The sequence below is a fragment of the Ursus maritimus genome, unplaced genomic scaffold (assembly GCF_017311325.1).
Source record: "Ursus maritimus isolate PB19 unplaced genomic scaffold, ASM1731132v1 scaffold_18, whole genome shotgun sequence".
In the NCBI taxonomy this organism is placed as follows: Eukaryota; Metazoa; Chordata; class Mammalia; order Carnivora; family Ursidae; genus Ursus; species Ursus maritimus.
The window spans coordinates 51,385,804-51,399,604 of NW_024424230.1; the positions used below are offsets into that span (position 1 = coordinate 51,385,804).

General features: G+C 37.8%; 1 protein-coding gene across 1 annotated transcript in view; it reads right to left on the minus strand.

The window, feature by feature from the left end:
- DLGAP1 (DLG associated protein 1) overlaps positions 1 to 13,801 on the minus strand; it is a 306,180-nt gene that overhangs the window by 39,161 nt on the left and 253,218 nt on the right. Inside the window, exon 6 of the mRNA XM_040632694.1 lies at positions 9,457 to 9,548. Within this exon, the coding sequence (XP_040488628.1) occupies positions 9,457 to 9,548 (92 nt within the window). The remainder of the gene's footprint in view (positions 1 to 9,456; positions 9,549 to 13,801) is intronic.

Sequence of the window (13,801 nt, forward strand, 5' to 3'; positions counted from 1 at the left end):
ATAATGGAGATATTCAACAGTGGGAGACAGGGGAAGCAAATTATGATTCATACGTATTCTTGAATATTGTATAACCATCAAAAGAAATATCTGTTGTGAATTTTTAGTAATGAGAAAGTTTTTGTTATAACATTAGTTGATTTTATTTTTAAGTTTTGCTTTTTTTTTTTTAAAGTAATCTCTATACCCAATGTGGGGCTCAAACTCATGACCTCAAGATCAAGAGTCACATGCTTTTTTTTTTTTTTTAAAGATTTTATTTATTTATTTGACAGAGAGAGAGAGACAGCCAGCGAGAGAGGGAACACAAGTAGGGGGAGTGGGAGAGGGAGAAGCAGGCTTCCCAGTGGAGCAGGGAGCCTGATGTGGGGCTCGATCCCAGGACTCTGGGGTCATGCCCTGAGCTGAAGGCAGACGCTTAACGACTGAGCCACCCAGGTGCCCCCCAGAGTCACATGCTTTTCTGACTGAGCCAGCCAGGTATCCCAAATTATTACTAAATTTTATTTTATTTTTTTAAGATTTTATTTATTTGAGAGGGAGAGAGAAATCACAAGCTGGGGAGGAGGGGCAAAGGAGAGGGAGAGGGAGAAGCAGACTCCCTGCTGAGCAGGGAGCTGGACCCGCTCCCAGGGAGCTGAGATCATGACCTGAGCTGAAGGCAGCTGCCCAACCAACTAAGCCACCCAGGCGCCCCACTAAATTTTATACATAGAACAATTTTAATAACTTTAAAAATGTTTATGGAAAAAAATGGGTAAAAAATATACCCCTTTATTTATTCATGGTTAATGAGTGATATTATGGGAAATATTACTTCTTTAATTTATAAATTTTCATAATGTATAAATAGTATCGTACTTTTTAACCATAATTAGATTTAATAATACATAATTATTATGGAAAAGATAGATAATACTTGAGATACACACACACATATACACAGTTTTTTCGTTGTTCCAAAACCCATCAGAGAGGTGTAAACTGTCCACATGCTGCTTTATGTTTTCTTCCAAGTAAATTTGCATACCACTTTTATAATGAAAATAAATATAGTCTTCCTGTTTTTGTGTCCGCTCTTAGAGTCACTAGTGGGATCATGTAAGAAAGTGTTAAAAAAAAAAAAAAAAAGCCTTGTATGAGCCATGGTTAACATAAAATTGTTACTGGGAAGGAAAGGGGAGATCCCTGGGAGCCTCTTAGCTTTCTCACCTTAGTAAATAGGAAGGATTGGTTTACTGGATTTGCTAATTATCAGCTCGAAAGACAAGAAGACCTCATGCAAATTCCTGGGGAGCAGTCAGAAGGATGAGAGAGAATGGAAACAGGGTGCTAGGAGGCATTGGGATACAGAGCAGCCACAGAGCGGGAGCTGTTGGCAAGATATGCAGGCTTTGCTTGGAATTGCTCAGTCCCGCATATCAGCTAATACTGTATGCTGTGTGGATCCTATCCAGCGGGGGGCCGCTATCTGACCCTTGAAACGGGAATTGGGGAAAGACAGCTAATGTTTGATGGAGGTGAGGAATTTCTTCACTGGCTCAAGAGAAGCAGTCTTGTTGCATGCATTCGTTATCCCTGGTTTGGTGCTGTCATGGCATTTAAACCAGTGACCTTTAGACAGCATTCCTCAAAGCATGGTCCCCACCACAAGGTATCCCTGGAGAAGGGATGTGGCACATCTGCTATGGATGGCATTTTGAGGACCTCATGGCCATCTGCAAATTCACCAGGGACATTTTTAGAATACTCCATTTAGATTCCTTTTTTGGAGCAGATTGGTTACTTAGTACATTTTACTAATGAGTTATTAACTTATTCCTTTTTTTTAAAATTTGTAGCACTGCAGAACACCTAGATTTAAAAGTCTACCCCTTCATAGACAAATCAGCCGGGTGGACTTCAGTGCGTTAGTTTTGGTTCCTAAATTGTGGTGGATTCAAAAGGTGATAATGAGTTTCTTGGCCTCTTACAAAGTCTTAGTTAATCTTCCTCTCTTTGTATGATCTCTTTCTTTCGCTGGCTCTGTTTCCTTTCTCTCACTTTTTGTTAGGTTACAGTTGTTTATCAGTCTGTCTATTTGGGAAAGGAAGAGATGAATCGTACTAGCCATTCAATGTGAAAACAACTTAGCACCAGATAATTAAAAAAAAAATTCCCGTAACTGTCATTAGATAATCTCATCTGCCCAATTTTGCTTTTTAAGATCCTATTTAAATGAATTACTACCAGCAGAATTGTAAAAAAGAATCCTAATTAGAGACAGAAGTAAGTAATCCCTGTTTGACAATGGATTTCTTTTGGAGAAGTTGAAAACAATCATTAACATCAATTTAAATGCTTATTTACTTTACAGCAGTTAACTATAAAGTGACCTTTGAGGAAGGGTATGTTTTGAAAAATTAACCAGGAAAATTGGGGTTGCCAGCCCTTTTGGGAGATGCCTGAAAAAACCATTCAAAGTACTGAGAAACTGACCATCCTACAAACTTCAGTAATTCATTAAATGTTCAACTTTTTCAAAACACGGTAAAAGTGGCTCATTCGAAGTTTTGGGGTTGTTATTAGGTGTGTCCAAAGAATGCAGTATTTAGCATTCCTGTAGATAGATACATATTAGGGTGTTTATTTGATTAAAACAGAATAGTTGACTGCAGGGGAAATGTTTGAAGTAGAATTTCAAAGTTGAGATAATTTTCTCTTATTGTTTCAGAAAAGGTGGTATTATTGCTTTCTTGAGACTTTGATCTTTAGAGAGATTCTGTTTGGGTACATAATAGAATAGGAAACACTTATACAGTGCTTCCTATATGTCAGGTATCTTTCTAATAGTTTCATGTATATTAAACCACACACCCTAAGCCAACACTTTATTTTTTCGAGCAGTTTTAGATTCACAGCAAAATCGAACAGAAAGTACAGTGATTTCTTATGTACCCTCTGCCCCTTCCCCCACCGCCCCATCTCCCCTTTATCAGCATCCCTCACTAGAGTGGTACGTTTGTTGCAGTGCTGAACCTGTATTGACACATCAGTACCATCCAAGTCTATAGTTTGCATTAGGGTTCGCATTGGTGGGGTACGTTCTTTGGGTTTAGGCAGATGGATAATGACATGCATTCACTATGATATAATATACAGAGTAGTTTCACTGGCCTCAAAATCCTCTGTGCTCTGCCTATTCATTCCTTTCCCTCTCTTAATCATTATTTTTACTATCTCAATAGATTTGCCCTTTCCAGAAGGTAGTTGGAATCACACAGTACATAGTCTTTTCAGATTGGCTTCTTTTGCTTAGTAATATTCATTCAAGTTTCCTCCATGTCTTTTTGTGGCCAGATAGCTTATTTCTTTTTTAATGCTGAATAAAACTCCATTGTCTGGCTGTGCTGCAGCCTATTTACTCATTCACTTACAGAAGGATGTCTTGGTTGCTTCCAAGTTTCGCAGTTAGGAATAAAGCTGCTGTCACTATCTGAGTGCAGGCTTTTGTGTGAATATACATTTTCAACTCCTTTGGTAAATACCAAGGAGTGTGATTGTTGGATTGTATGGTAAGAATATGTTTAGTTTTGTAAGAATTTGCTGAACTGTTTTCCGAAAGTGGCTGGACCATTTTGCATTCCCACCAGCAATGAATGAGACTTATGGTACCTTACCAGCACTTGGTATTGCCAGTGTTTTGGATTTTGGGCATTCTAACACGTGAGTAGTGGTATTTCATTGTTGTTTTAATTTTCAGTTCCCTAATGATATATGATGTTGAACATCTTTTTATATGCTTACTTGCCATTTATGTATCTTCTTTGGGGAGGTGTCTGTTAAGGTCTTTTGCCCATTTTAAAAATCAGGTTGTTTGCTTTCTAATTACTGAGTTTTAAGAGTTCTTTGTATATTTTGGATAGCAGCCCTTTATTAGATGTGTCTTTTGCACGTATTTTCTCCCAATGTGTGGCTTACCTTCTCATTCTCAGGACGCTGTCTTTCACAGGGCAGAAGCTTTAAACTTTAATGAAGTCCAGAGTTTACCAATTACTTTTTTTTTCATGGATTGTGTCTATATTTTGTATGTTATACCTATTGTATACTGTATTCTTATAATCAAGTAAGTTAGAGAAAAGAAAATGTTACTAAGAAAATCATCAGGAAGAGAAAATGCACTGGACAATGCTAAACTGTAAAAAAATCTGCACGTGAGTGGACCTGCACAGTTCAAACCCGTGTTGTTCAAGGCTCAACTGTGTTTCTTTTTTTACTCTTTTTAGTGGTTGCCCTAGAGTTTGCACTGTACATTCTACAACTCACCCAAGTCTGCTTTCAAATAACTTCAGGAGTGGTTCAGTCCATGTAATGAAATAATCTTAATTCCTCCCTCTCATCCTTTGTATTGTTGCTGTTATTGAATCCACTTACATATAAGCAGATATATATCTCCTTTGACTTCCGACAGTACATCTGAATGTTAGCAGAATGGAGCAGAAAGGGTATGAGACTTGAAATGTGGAGCTGCAGCTGCCTCGTAGTTTCAATACCAGGTTGCTCTGTAAGTTGGGATAAGACACTTCTCTGTGAGCCTGAGGGATAAGATGGTGTCTAAGGACCAGCCCAGGCTGCAGCCCTCTGGGCCTTCCCATTATTCTGAAGTCTGTTGTAGCAGAAATGCTTTGAGTTCTTAACATGTTTCTATTGCTTCCATATGTATGGAAAACAGGCTATATACACATACCTGCAAAGCTCCTCATTATATTTTTGAAAAAGACTATGGACCAGGTTCCTGGAGCATTTTGACAAGTTTCAGATAGAGGTACCTAATCCTGACCCTGGAGGTTTGGAAAGGCTCATCAGCTATGTTCTCATTGATTTCTGGTTATTGGCTACGTATGGAGTGGCAAGCATCTTAATTGTACATTAATGAGGACTTAATTACAATTAACTGATTTCATAGCAGTTAGTGATGATTAGCTTTCAAAGAAAGGCTATGTTAGTTCAAGTAGTTCCCACAGCCTTTCAAGCTGAAAAAGAATGAACTATAAGGCACCTTTGGAACAGAGCTCTCCGCATCTCCAGATGTCTCCATCATTTGAACTTGAGGACAGAACGCATCCTCTGGATCAAGTCACTCATACAACTTAGGCCTCTTCTAAGGGGGGGTCACAAACATGTCAGAGCATGGGTGTGGACACTGGGATTCCAAGTTAGCCTTCTCTGTCTTATTAACTCTTTGGTTTTGGACAAGCTCTGTGTTTGAGTTGAGAGTTCTCACTGGTTTGTTGGGAAACTTATGAGATAAAAGACACGAAGAAAAAAGAATAAGAAAAATAAGTCTTTATTCTGCCTTCACTTGTTCTTTCTCAGATGCTCTTCTTCTTTTATAGACTCTTCCTTTCTTTATGTGGATTTATTTCTGGCCTATATCATTTTCCTTTTCTCTGAAGATGTTTTTTTTTTTTTTAATTTGTTTGTTTATTTTTAAGTAATCTCTGTGCCCAACATGGGGCTTGAACTCCTGACCCTGAGAGCAAGAGTTGTGTGCTTCCCCAACTGAGTCAGGTGGGTGCCCCTAAGAACTTTTTAACATTTCTCACAAGGCAGTCTACTGACAACAAATTTCTTCAATATTTGTTTGCCTTTATTTCTCCTTCACTTTTGAAGGATAATTTTAGAGTACAGAATTCTAGGTTGGTGGGCTTTTTTCCCTTCAAATATTTAATATTTTCTTCCACTCTTTTCTTACTTGCATGCTTTTTTTTTTTTTAAAGATTTTATCTATTTGACAGAGAGAGAGAGACAGCCAGCGACAGAGCGAACACAAGCAGGGGAAGTGGGAGAGGAAGAAGCAGGCTCCCAGCAGAGGAGCCCAATACAGGGCTTGATCCCAGGACTCTGGGATCATGCCCTGAGCCGAAGACAGAGGTTTAATGACTGAGCCACCCAGACGCCCCAACTTGCATGTTTTTTGAAGAAAAGTCACATTCATTCTTGTCTTTGCCCCACTATAGGAAAGGTGTTTTTTTTTTCTTCTTTTGTTCCTTTCAGGACTTTCTCCTTTTGGTTTTCCATAAATATGATATCTCTAGGTGTAGTGTATTGGACATCTATCCTGCTAGATCTTTTCTAAGATCTGGATCTGTGGTTTGGTGTCAGACATTAATTTGGGGGACATTATCAGTTACTGTTTCTTTAAATATTTGCTTCTTTTTCCTTTCTTTCTTTTCCTTCTGGTATTCCTATTATGCATGTGTTATTTCTTCTATAATTGTCCCGTAGTTTTTGGAAATCCTGGTTTTTGTTTTTGGTGTTTTGTTTGTTTTGTTTTGTTTTTCCAGTTTGTTTCTCTTTGCTTTTTAGTGTTGGAAGTTTCTATTATTTTACCCTCAAGCTCAGAGATTCTTTGCTCAGCTGTGTCTAGTCTACTAATGAGCCCATCAAAGGCAGTCTTCCTTTCTGTTACAGTGTTTTTGATCCCTAGCAAGTCTTGTTTATTCTTTCTTAGACTTCCCATCTCTTTGCTTCCATTTTCCATCTGTTCTTACATGCTGTTTACTTTTTCCATCAAAGCACTTAGCATATTAATCATAGTTTAAAAAAATTCCTGGTCTGATAATTCTAATTGTCCTGCCATATCTGATTCTGGTTCTGATGTTTGTTCGGTCACTCTGAACTGTGCTTTTTTTTTTTTTTTTAAGATTTTATTTATGTACTTGACAGAGAGAGACAGCCAGCGAGAGAGGGAACACAAGCAGGGGGAGTGGGAGAGGAAGAAGCAGGCCCCCAGCGGAGAAGCCTGACGTAGGGCTGGATCCCAGAGCACCGGGATCACGCTCTGAGCGGAAGGCAGACGCTTAACGACTGTGCCACCCAGGCGCCCCTGAACTGTGCTTTTTACCTTTTAGTGTGCTTTGTAAATTATTGTTGAAAAGTATACATGGTGTCCTGGGTAAAATAAACTGTAGTGAGGGGCGCCTGGGTGGCACAGCGGTTAAGCGTCAGCCTTCGGCTCAGGGTGTGATCCTGGTGTTGTGGGATCGAGCCCCACATCAGGCTCCTCTGCTATGAGCCTGCTTCTTCCTCTCCCACTCCTCCTGCTTGTGTTCCCTCTCTCGCTGGCTGTCTCTATCTCTGTTGAATAAATAAATAAAATCTTTAAAAATAAATAAATAAACTGTAGTGAATAGGCCTTTAGTAATGTGGTGGTTAGGTGTGGGGGAGGGGAAGCATTCTGATTGATTAGGAGATCTTTTGGTAAACCTGCACCCGTGGACCATGAACTTCAATAGTGCTTTTCAGTTTCTCTCCACCCTGTGTAAAGGCAGAATGGCTAGGGAGGCAGGGGTTGGGTGTTCCACTTCTACATGTAAGGCTAGAGGGAGCTGGAGTTGGGTATTTCCATTCCCTCAGGTAGTTTGAACTCTGATAATACTCCAGCAGGTTAGGCTCTGGTAAAATAGTTTCTCCTGAGGGCAGATCTTGTTTAGAATGCTCTGGCATATTTCAAGATAGTTTCCTTCCTCCTCTCTCTGCTAGAAGCACCAGGGGAGTTTTCTTTGGTATTCACTGTGAGGGCTTGGTAACCTCCTGGAGGTAACTTACAAAACTGTGGAGACACCCCCTTCCCCCCATTACTGGGTCCCCCTGAAGTATTTCACTCTCAGGCTTGTCCTCACTGAACCTCTAGCAATTTGTCAATACAGTTTAGGTGTTCCTACCCTGGCACTGCTTCCCATGGAGGTTTTTGCTTGTGGATTTCTACTCTGTTTTTTTCTGTATCTGTATGTCTGTCTCTTCAGTTTTGGGGGCAGTGGTTTGCCCTGTGCCCTCACTTCTCTGACTGAAGAATTGTTGATTTTTTAGTTTGTTACCTTTTTACTTATTAGGACAGAGTGACAACGTCTAAATTCCTCGCATGCTGGACCAGAAACCACCTATTATCCCCCTTTTTACATATAAGGAAACCAAGACACAAAGCTATTTATTAATTTGATCAAGGGTCCCACCTGGCATACGGTAGAACCAGGATTGAATCTAGGTGTTCTGGCTCAAGAGTCTGTGCTTTTAACCACCACGCTATGGAGGAAAACAAGCAGATTGGTCCAGTGGGGAAAGGAAAAATATGTTTTCTTACCACGAGGTCGTTCATGGATTTCCCCATGTTTCTGTATCTTCTTTGCAAAATACATTTAATAGCTATTTATTTCTACCTTGGTGATGTGCTAAAATTTACAAAACTATTCTCACAATGTTTGACATTTGATAATTATTATTTTTCTTCTACAATGATAGATAATGTTCTGCAATTGTTTCCCTTCCTTTGAGTAATTTCATTCAGGAAAGCTCCATGAATGTGTTTATAGGGTCAATGGGTATGGATACATATATAATTATTGCCGACTTTTGTCATATTAGTTTCCAGAATGGTTGTATTGATTTTCTGGGCTTCCAACATTGTATAATTATATGAAATTATAGAAAATATTATATATACATATATTGAAAACCTGTTAGGTACAAGTGCACTGTCAATACCAGAAGGCTCTAAAATTGCACCCCTTCCATAAATTGATGCATAACCTTTTTCCAGATACTTAGTTTATATTGCATGTAGCCTTGCATGTAGGAGGCAATCCATAGATATTTATTGGATGGATAGATGGATGGATGGATGGATGGATGACATCCAACTGATTCCTTCTAATCAACACACAGAAAGTTAGTGGCAAAGTTGAAATGATAGTCTGCTTTATAATACAGAGCTATTTCTCCTACTGTAACTGCAGTTCTATTTCATTCACCAATATATATTGTATACTTAGTATGTGAAAACACAGTTCTAGAATCTGGGAGTACTACTATCAATAAAACACAGTTCCACCCATCATGTACCTCACAGTTTGATTGAGAAACTCACATACATCTCTGGATCAAGTTCTCATTCATAAAATGAATGTAGGGACCTCAGAAGTTCCTTCTAGTTTCTGAAACTCTAAAATTTCCCAATTCTAGATATTAAGACTCTAGAGTAAGATTATTTTAAGCAGAAATCTAAAGGAACTGATGATTCAAGATAATGATAGATCTTCTCCTTCCTTCCTTCCTTCATCATTGAGTGCATACTAAACACCAGACACAATTAAGTACAAGAATAAAAATAGGAATAAGTCCTCTTTTCTTAAAAAGTCTACCGTCCAAAATGGGGAAGTTTTTTGAAGAATGGTTTGGCAACACAACAGTACTGCATACAGTGTTTATGTGGATGTGGATGTGATGTGCTTACTCTAAGATTCTAGCAAAAGCTTAAATTGAGTGGTCTCCAGTATTAAAGTAGAGGAGGGGATCAGCTAAATGCTTCCAAAGTTAATGGCAAATATCATTGAATCTTGTAGGTTTATGTCAGGGGAAAATACTAGTACCATACTTGCCAATATCAAGACGAAAGAGGACAAATGCAAATGGACTCACCACTTCTCTTCTTCTACTTGCACTCCTACGGACTGGAACTTACTGGGTGCTTTATTTTCCCCTGTTTTGTCAGGCTCTTCAGCATCATCCACCTGAGGAAATAACCAAATAGGTAGAGGTGCCCCATTTTAGTCATCTTTCTTGAAAAACCAATGTCACATTTAACAGAAACATCTGCAGTACTACTGGAATGTTTGGTGATTTGTACCCTTTTTGTTCAATATTTGTGTATTTGATGAGGGCCATCACTACACTGTTAGCATGTGCTTTGACTCTGCTGATCTTAGTAAAATGAAATTTTATTCACTCTTAAGATAAATGTCTATGGTTGCTCCATAGACCTGTGAGTATGTGCCATGTGCTTACCTATGAGCACTATATTAGAAAGGAGCACTCACTGCATTGGAAATAGGTTCTTGGAAGTTTTGAATTTGCAGATAACGAAATACAAAAGAAGGAAGAAATTTCATTTATTGTAGTTAGAATTGTTGATATTGAGAGATTTAGGTACTATTTTTTTAAGATAAACTATATAGTATTTTCATCTTTCCACCTTAAACTAAGAAATTGACTTTGAATACCATGCCATGGTTCCTAAATAGCTGTGTGTGTACAGACTACAGTTCACATGGAAAATGTATCTATATTTAAATGGTAGCCTATGTGACGAACCTAAATTTGAAATAAATGTTACGACTATTCAGAGCAATTAGATTTTTTCCTCTTTTTTTCTGCATATTTAATAAATTATTTTTTCTAAATATAAAAGCAATTTAATGTAAGTTCTATGAAATTAAAGTACATAAATATAAACTGTAGAAAGATAAAGCCCCCCAAGGATCACTTTCAAGCCTTTGCAGCACATTTGTCCGTCTATTAATATGTATAATATATATGTAAATGATTATTAGTATTTAATGTACACAGATGAAGTTACACTATATTTACATTTTCTGCAATTTGCTTTATTCATTAACACTGTTATCATTTGGATATTTTATTGTGTATGTAGATATAGATCTATCTTAATCCTTTTGTTCCCTACATAAATATTCCTTTTAATGACTGTGTAAGCAACAAGGGCATCAGGGTAATTTTCTCTTTGTTGCTATTATCTAGTATTACAATTAATATTGCACATGTATCAGAGCAATTTAGAATAATTAGAAAAATTGCGCAAATGTTATGTGGGAAAAATCCTTAGAAGTCAAAATGTTAGATGGAAAGATACTGAATGTGTTCAACAGTAAGGGATGTTGCCAAACTGCTTTTCAAAGCATTTATCATCCTGCCGTAATTGATGTATGGGAATTTCCATTTTCCTATACACTCACCAATACTAAATATGGCAAACTTTAAAATTTTTGCTAGTATCACAGGTGAAGAATATTTATTGGCCTCTTGTACTTCTATCTGTAAATTGCCTATTATATCCTTTGCTTGTTTTTGTGTTTTTATCCCATTGAATTATTTTTTATTTTCTTCTTGGTTATATATACTAAAAATATTTCCTCTCAGTTTATCATTTGCTTTTTTTCCCTTATTTTAAGATTTTATTTTTAGTGGCGCCTGGGTGGCACAGTTGGTTAGGCTTCCAACTCTTGGTTTCGGCTTGGGTCATGATCTCAGGATTGTGGGATCAAGTCCCACATCAGGCTCTGCTCTCAGCGGGAAGGCTGCTTAAATTTCTTTCTCCCTCTCCCTCTGCCCCTCCCCCTGCACTCAAGCTCTGTCTCTCACAAATAAATAAATAAATAAATCTTTAAAAAAATTTTTTATTTTTAGGTAATGTCTGCATCCAACATGAGGCTCAAGCTCATAACCCTGAGATCAACAGCCCTATGGTCTATCACTTGAACCAGCCAGGTGTCCCTATTATTTGTGTTTTAAACTTTGCCCTTCATAGAATCCTAAAATCCTTATGTGGTGAAATCTAATATGGTTTGGAATGGCATTCTTTACCCTCAGCATATTTTTTTAAAGTTCTCTTGTATTTACTTTTATGCTTTCATTTTTCTTTTTCATATTTATTTCTTAAATCCACTGTCTTGAAATGTTTGTGCTTAAGAAACAAAGTAGAGGGGCATCTGGGTGGCACAGTCATTCAGCAGACGTCTGCCTTCGGCTCAGGGCGTGATCCCGGCATTCTGGGATCGAGCCCCACATCAGGCTCCTCCACTATGAGCCTGCTTCTTCCTCTCCCACTCCCCCTGCTTGTGTTCCCTTCTCGCTGGCTGTCTCTATCTCTGTCGAATAAATAAATAAAATCTTTAAAATAAATAAATAAATAAAATCTTAAAAAAAAAAAAAGAAAAGAAACAAAGTAGAGATTTAACATATTTTCCCTACATGGATCACCAATTGTTCTGGCTCCTTTTATTAACTAATTCAATTTTTTTTTTTTTAAGATTTTATTTATTCATTTGACAGAGAGAGAGACAGCCAGCAAGAGCGGGAACACAAGCAGGGGGAGTGGGAGAGGAAGAAGCAGGCTCCCAGCAGAGGAGCCTGATGTGGGGCTCGATCCCAGAACGCCAGGATCACACCCTGAGCCGAAGGCAGACGCTTAACGACTGAGCCACCCAGGCGTCCCATAATTCAATTTTTTTTTTATTTGAGATGCCAACTTTATGTTCTACCAAACTTCACCCATACATTCCCGTGTATATAGCCCCGTTTTTGGTCTCCTAATCTTCTGGTCTTATTATTCTCCCATTTTTTTCCCTAATATAATTTTGTAGTAAATCTTGATATTTTCTACGGCATGACTCCTCCTGTAATTCTTTTTTAATGTAATTTTTCAAATTTCTAGGTTATTCTGGAATATTAATTTCTAAATAAATTGTCAAATCCCTCCTTCCAGCTTCTTTTTTTTTTTTTTAAAGATTTTTTATTTATTTATTTGACAGAGATAGAGACAGCTAGCGAGAGAGGGAACACAAGCAGGGGGAGTGGGAGAGGAAGAAGCAGGCTCATAGAGGAGGAGCCTGATGTGGGGCTCGAACCCGGAACGCCGGGATCACGCCCTGAGCCGAAGGCAGACGCTTTAACCGCTGTGCCACCCAGGCGCCCCTCTCCTTCCAGCTTCTATCTAGTGATACAAATCACATTGGAGGGGTGCCTGGGAGGCTCAGTCAATAAGCGTCTGCCTTTGGCTCAGGTCATGGTCCTAGGGTCCTGGTATCAAGCCGTGCATTGGGCACCCTGCTCGGCGGGAAGCCCGCTTCTCCCTCTCCCATTCCCTCTGCTTGTGTTCCCTCTCTTGCTGTCTGTCAAATCAATAAATAAAATCTAAAAAAAAAAAAAAAAAAAAATCGCATTGGAATTTTTATTACAGTTTCTTTCAGTTTATTTAATTCAATATATAACTTTTGAGAGAATTGCTATCTTTATACTATGGAGTATTCCTGTGCAGGAATATTGAATAGTTTTCCACTTATTCAGATTATGTTTTATATAAGGGAAGTTTTTACATTATTTTCAGATAGGTATTGATTATTCTTTGTGAAGCTCAATCCTGTTACAGGTTTTGTTACTAATGTGAATGGACTTGTTTTGCTCCATTACATTTTCTGTTTATTAATAATATACAGAAACATTATTGATTTCCCTGTATTTATATTGTATTCTTTGACTGTAGTGAATTCTAATCATTATTCAGTGGTTTCCATTAGATTTTCTATAGACATGCATGTTATCCACAAATAAAAGCAATTTTACTCTTTCTTTGGAAAGTTTAGACCACATTTCACTTTCTTGCTTTGTGTATTGGCTAATAAGGGCAAATAGTACTGAATCAATCTGTGAAAATAGGCATCTATTTCTAGTTTCTGAATCCAATTAGAATGTCTCTACCATTTCACCTTTAAATATGTTTAATTAGGTTTCTTATAGATTTTTTTTATCCTGTTAACAGTTGGAATGCCTTCTGAATTTTATTGAATACTATATTTCTTAGCATGTATTGTGATATCATATTTCCCCCCCTACAGCTAAAATAACTTTGAATTTCTATAACATGCACTATTTGGTAGTGGTATATTATTTTTAAAAATATGTATTTGGATATATTCTCAAATTTAGTTAGAATTTTTGCATCTGTATTTATAAGCATTTTCTAATAATTTTTATCTTGTGCTCTTCCAAGTTTGAGTATCAGAGTTATGTTTGTTTGATAAAATATATTGAGAATCTTGACGTCTCTTCTTGTATTATTAAATACTTTTCTTTTAAGATTTTATTTTTTAAAAAGTTATCTCGGGACTCCTGGGTGGCTCAGTCAGTTAAATGTCTGCCTTTGGCTCCGGTCATGGTCTTGGGGTCCTGGGATCGAGTCCTGCATCCA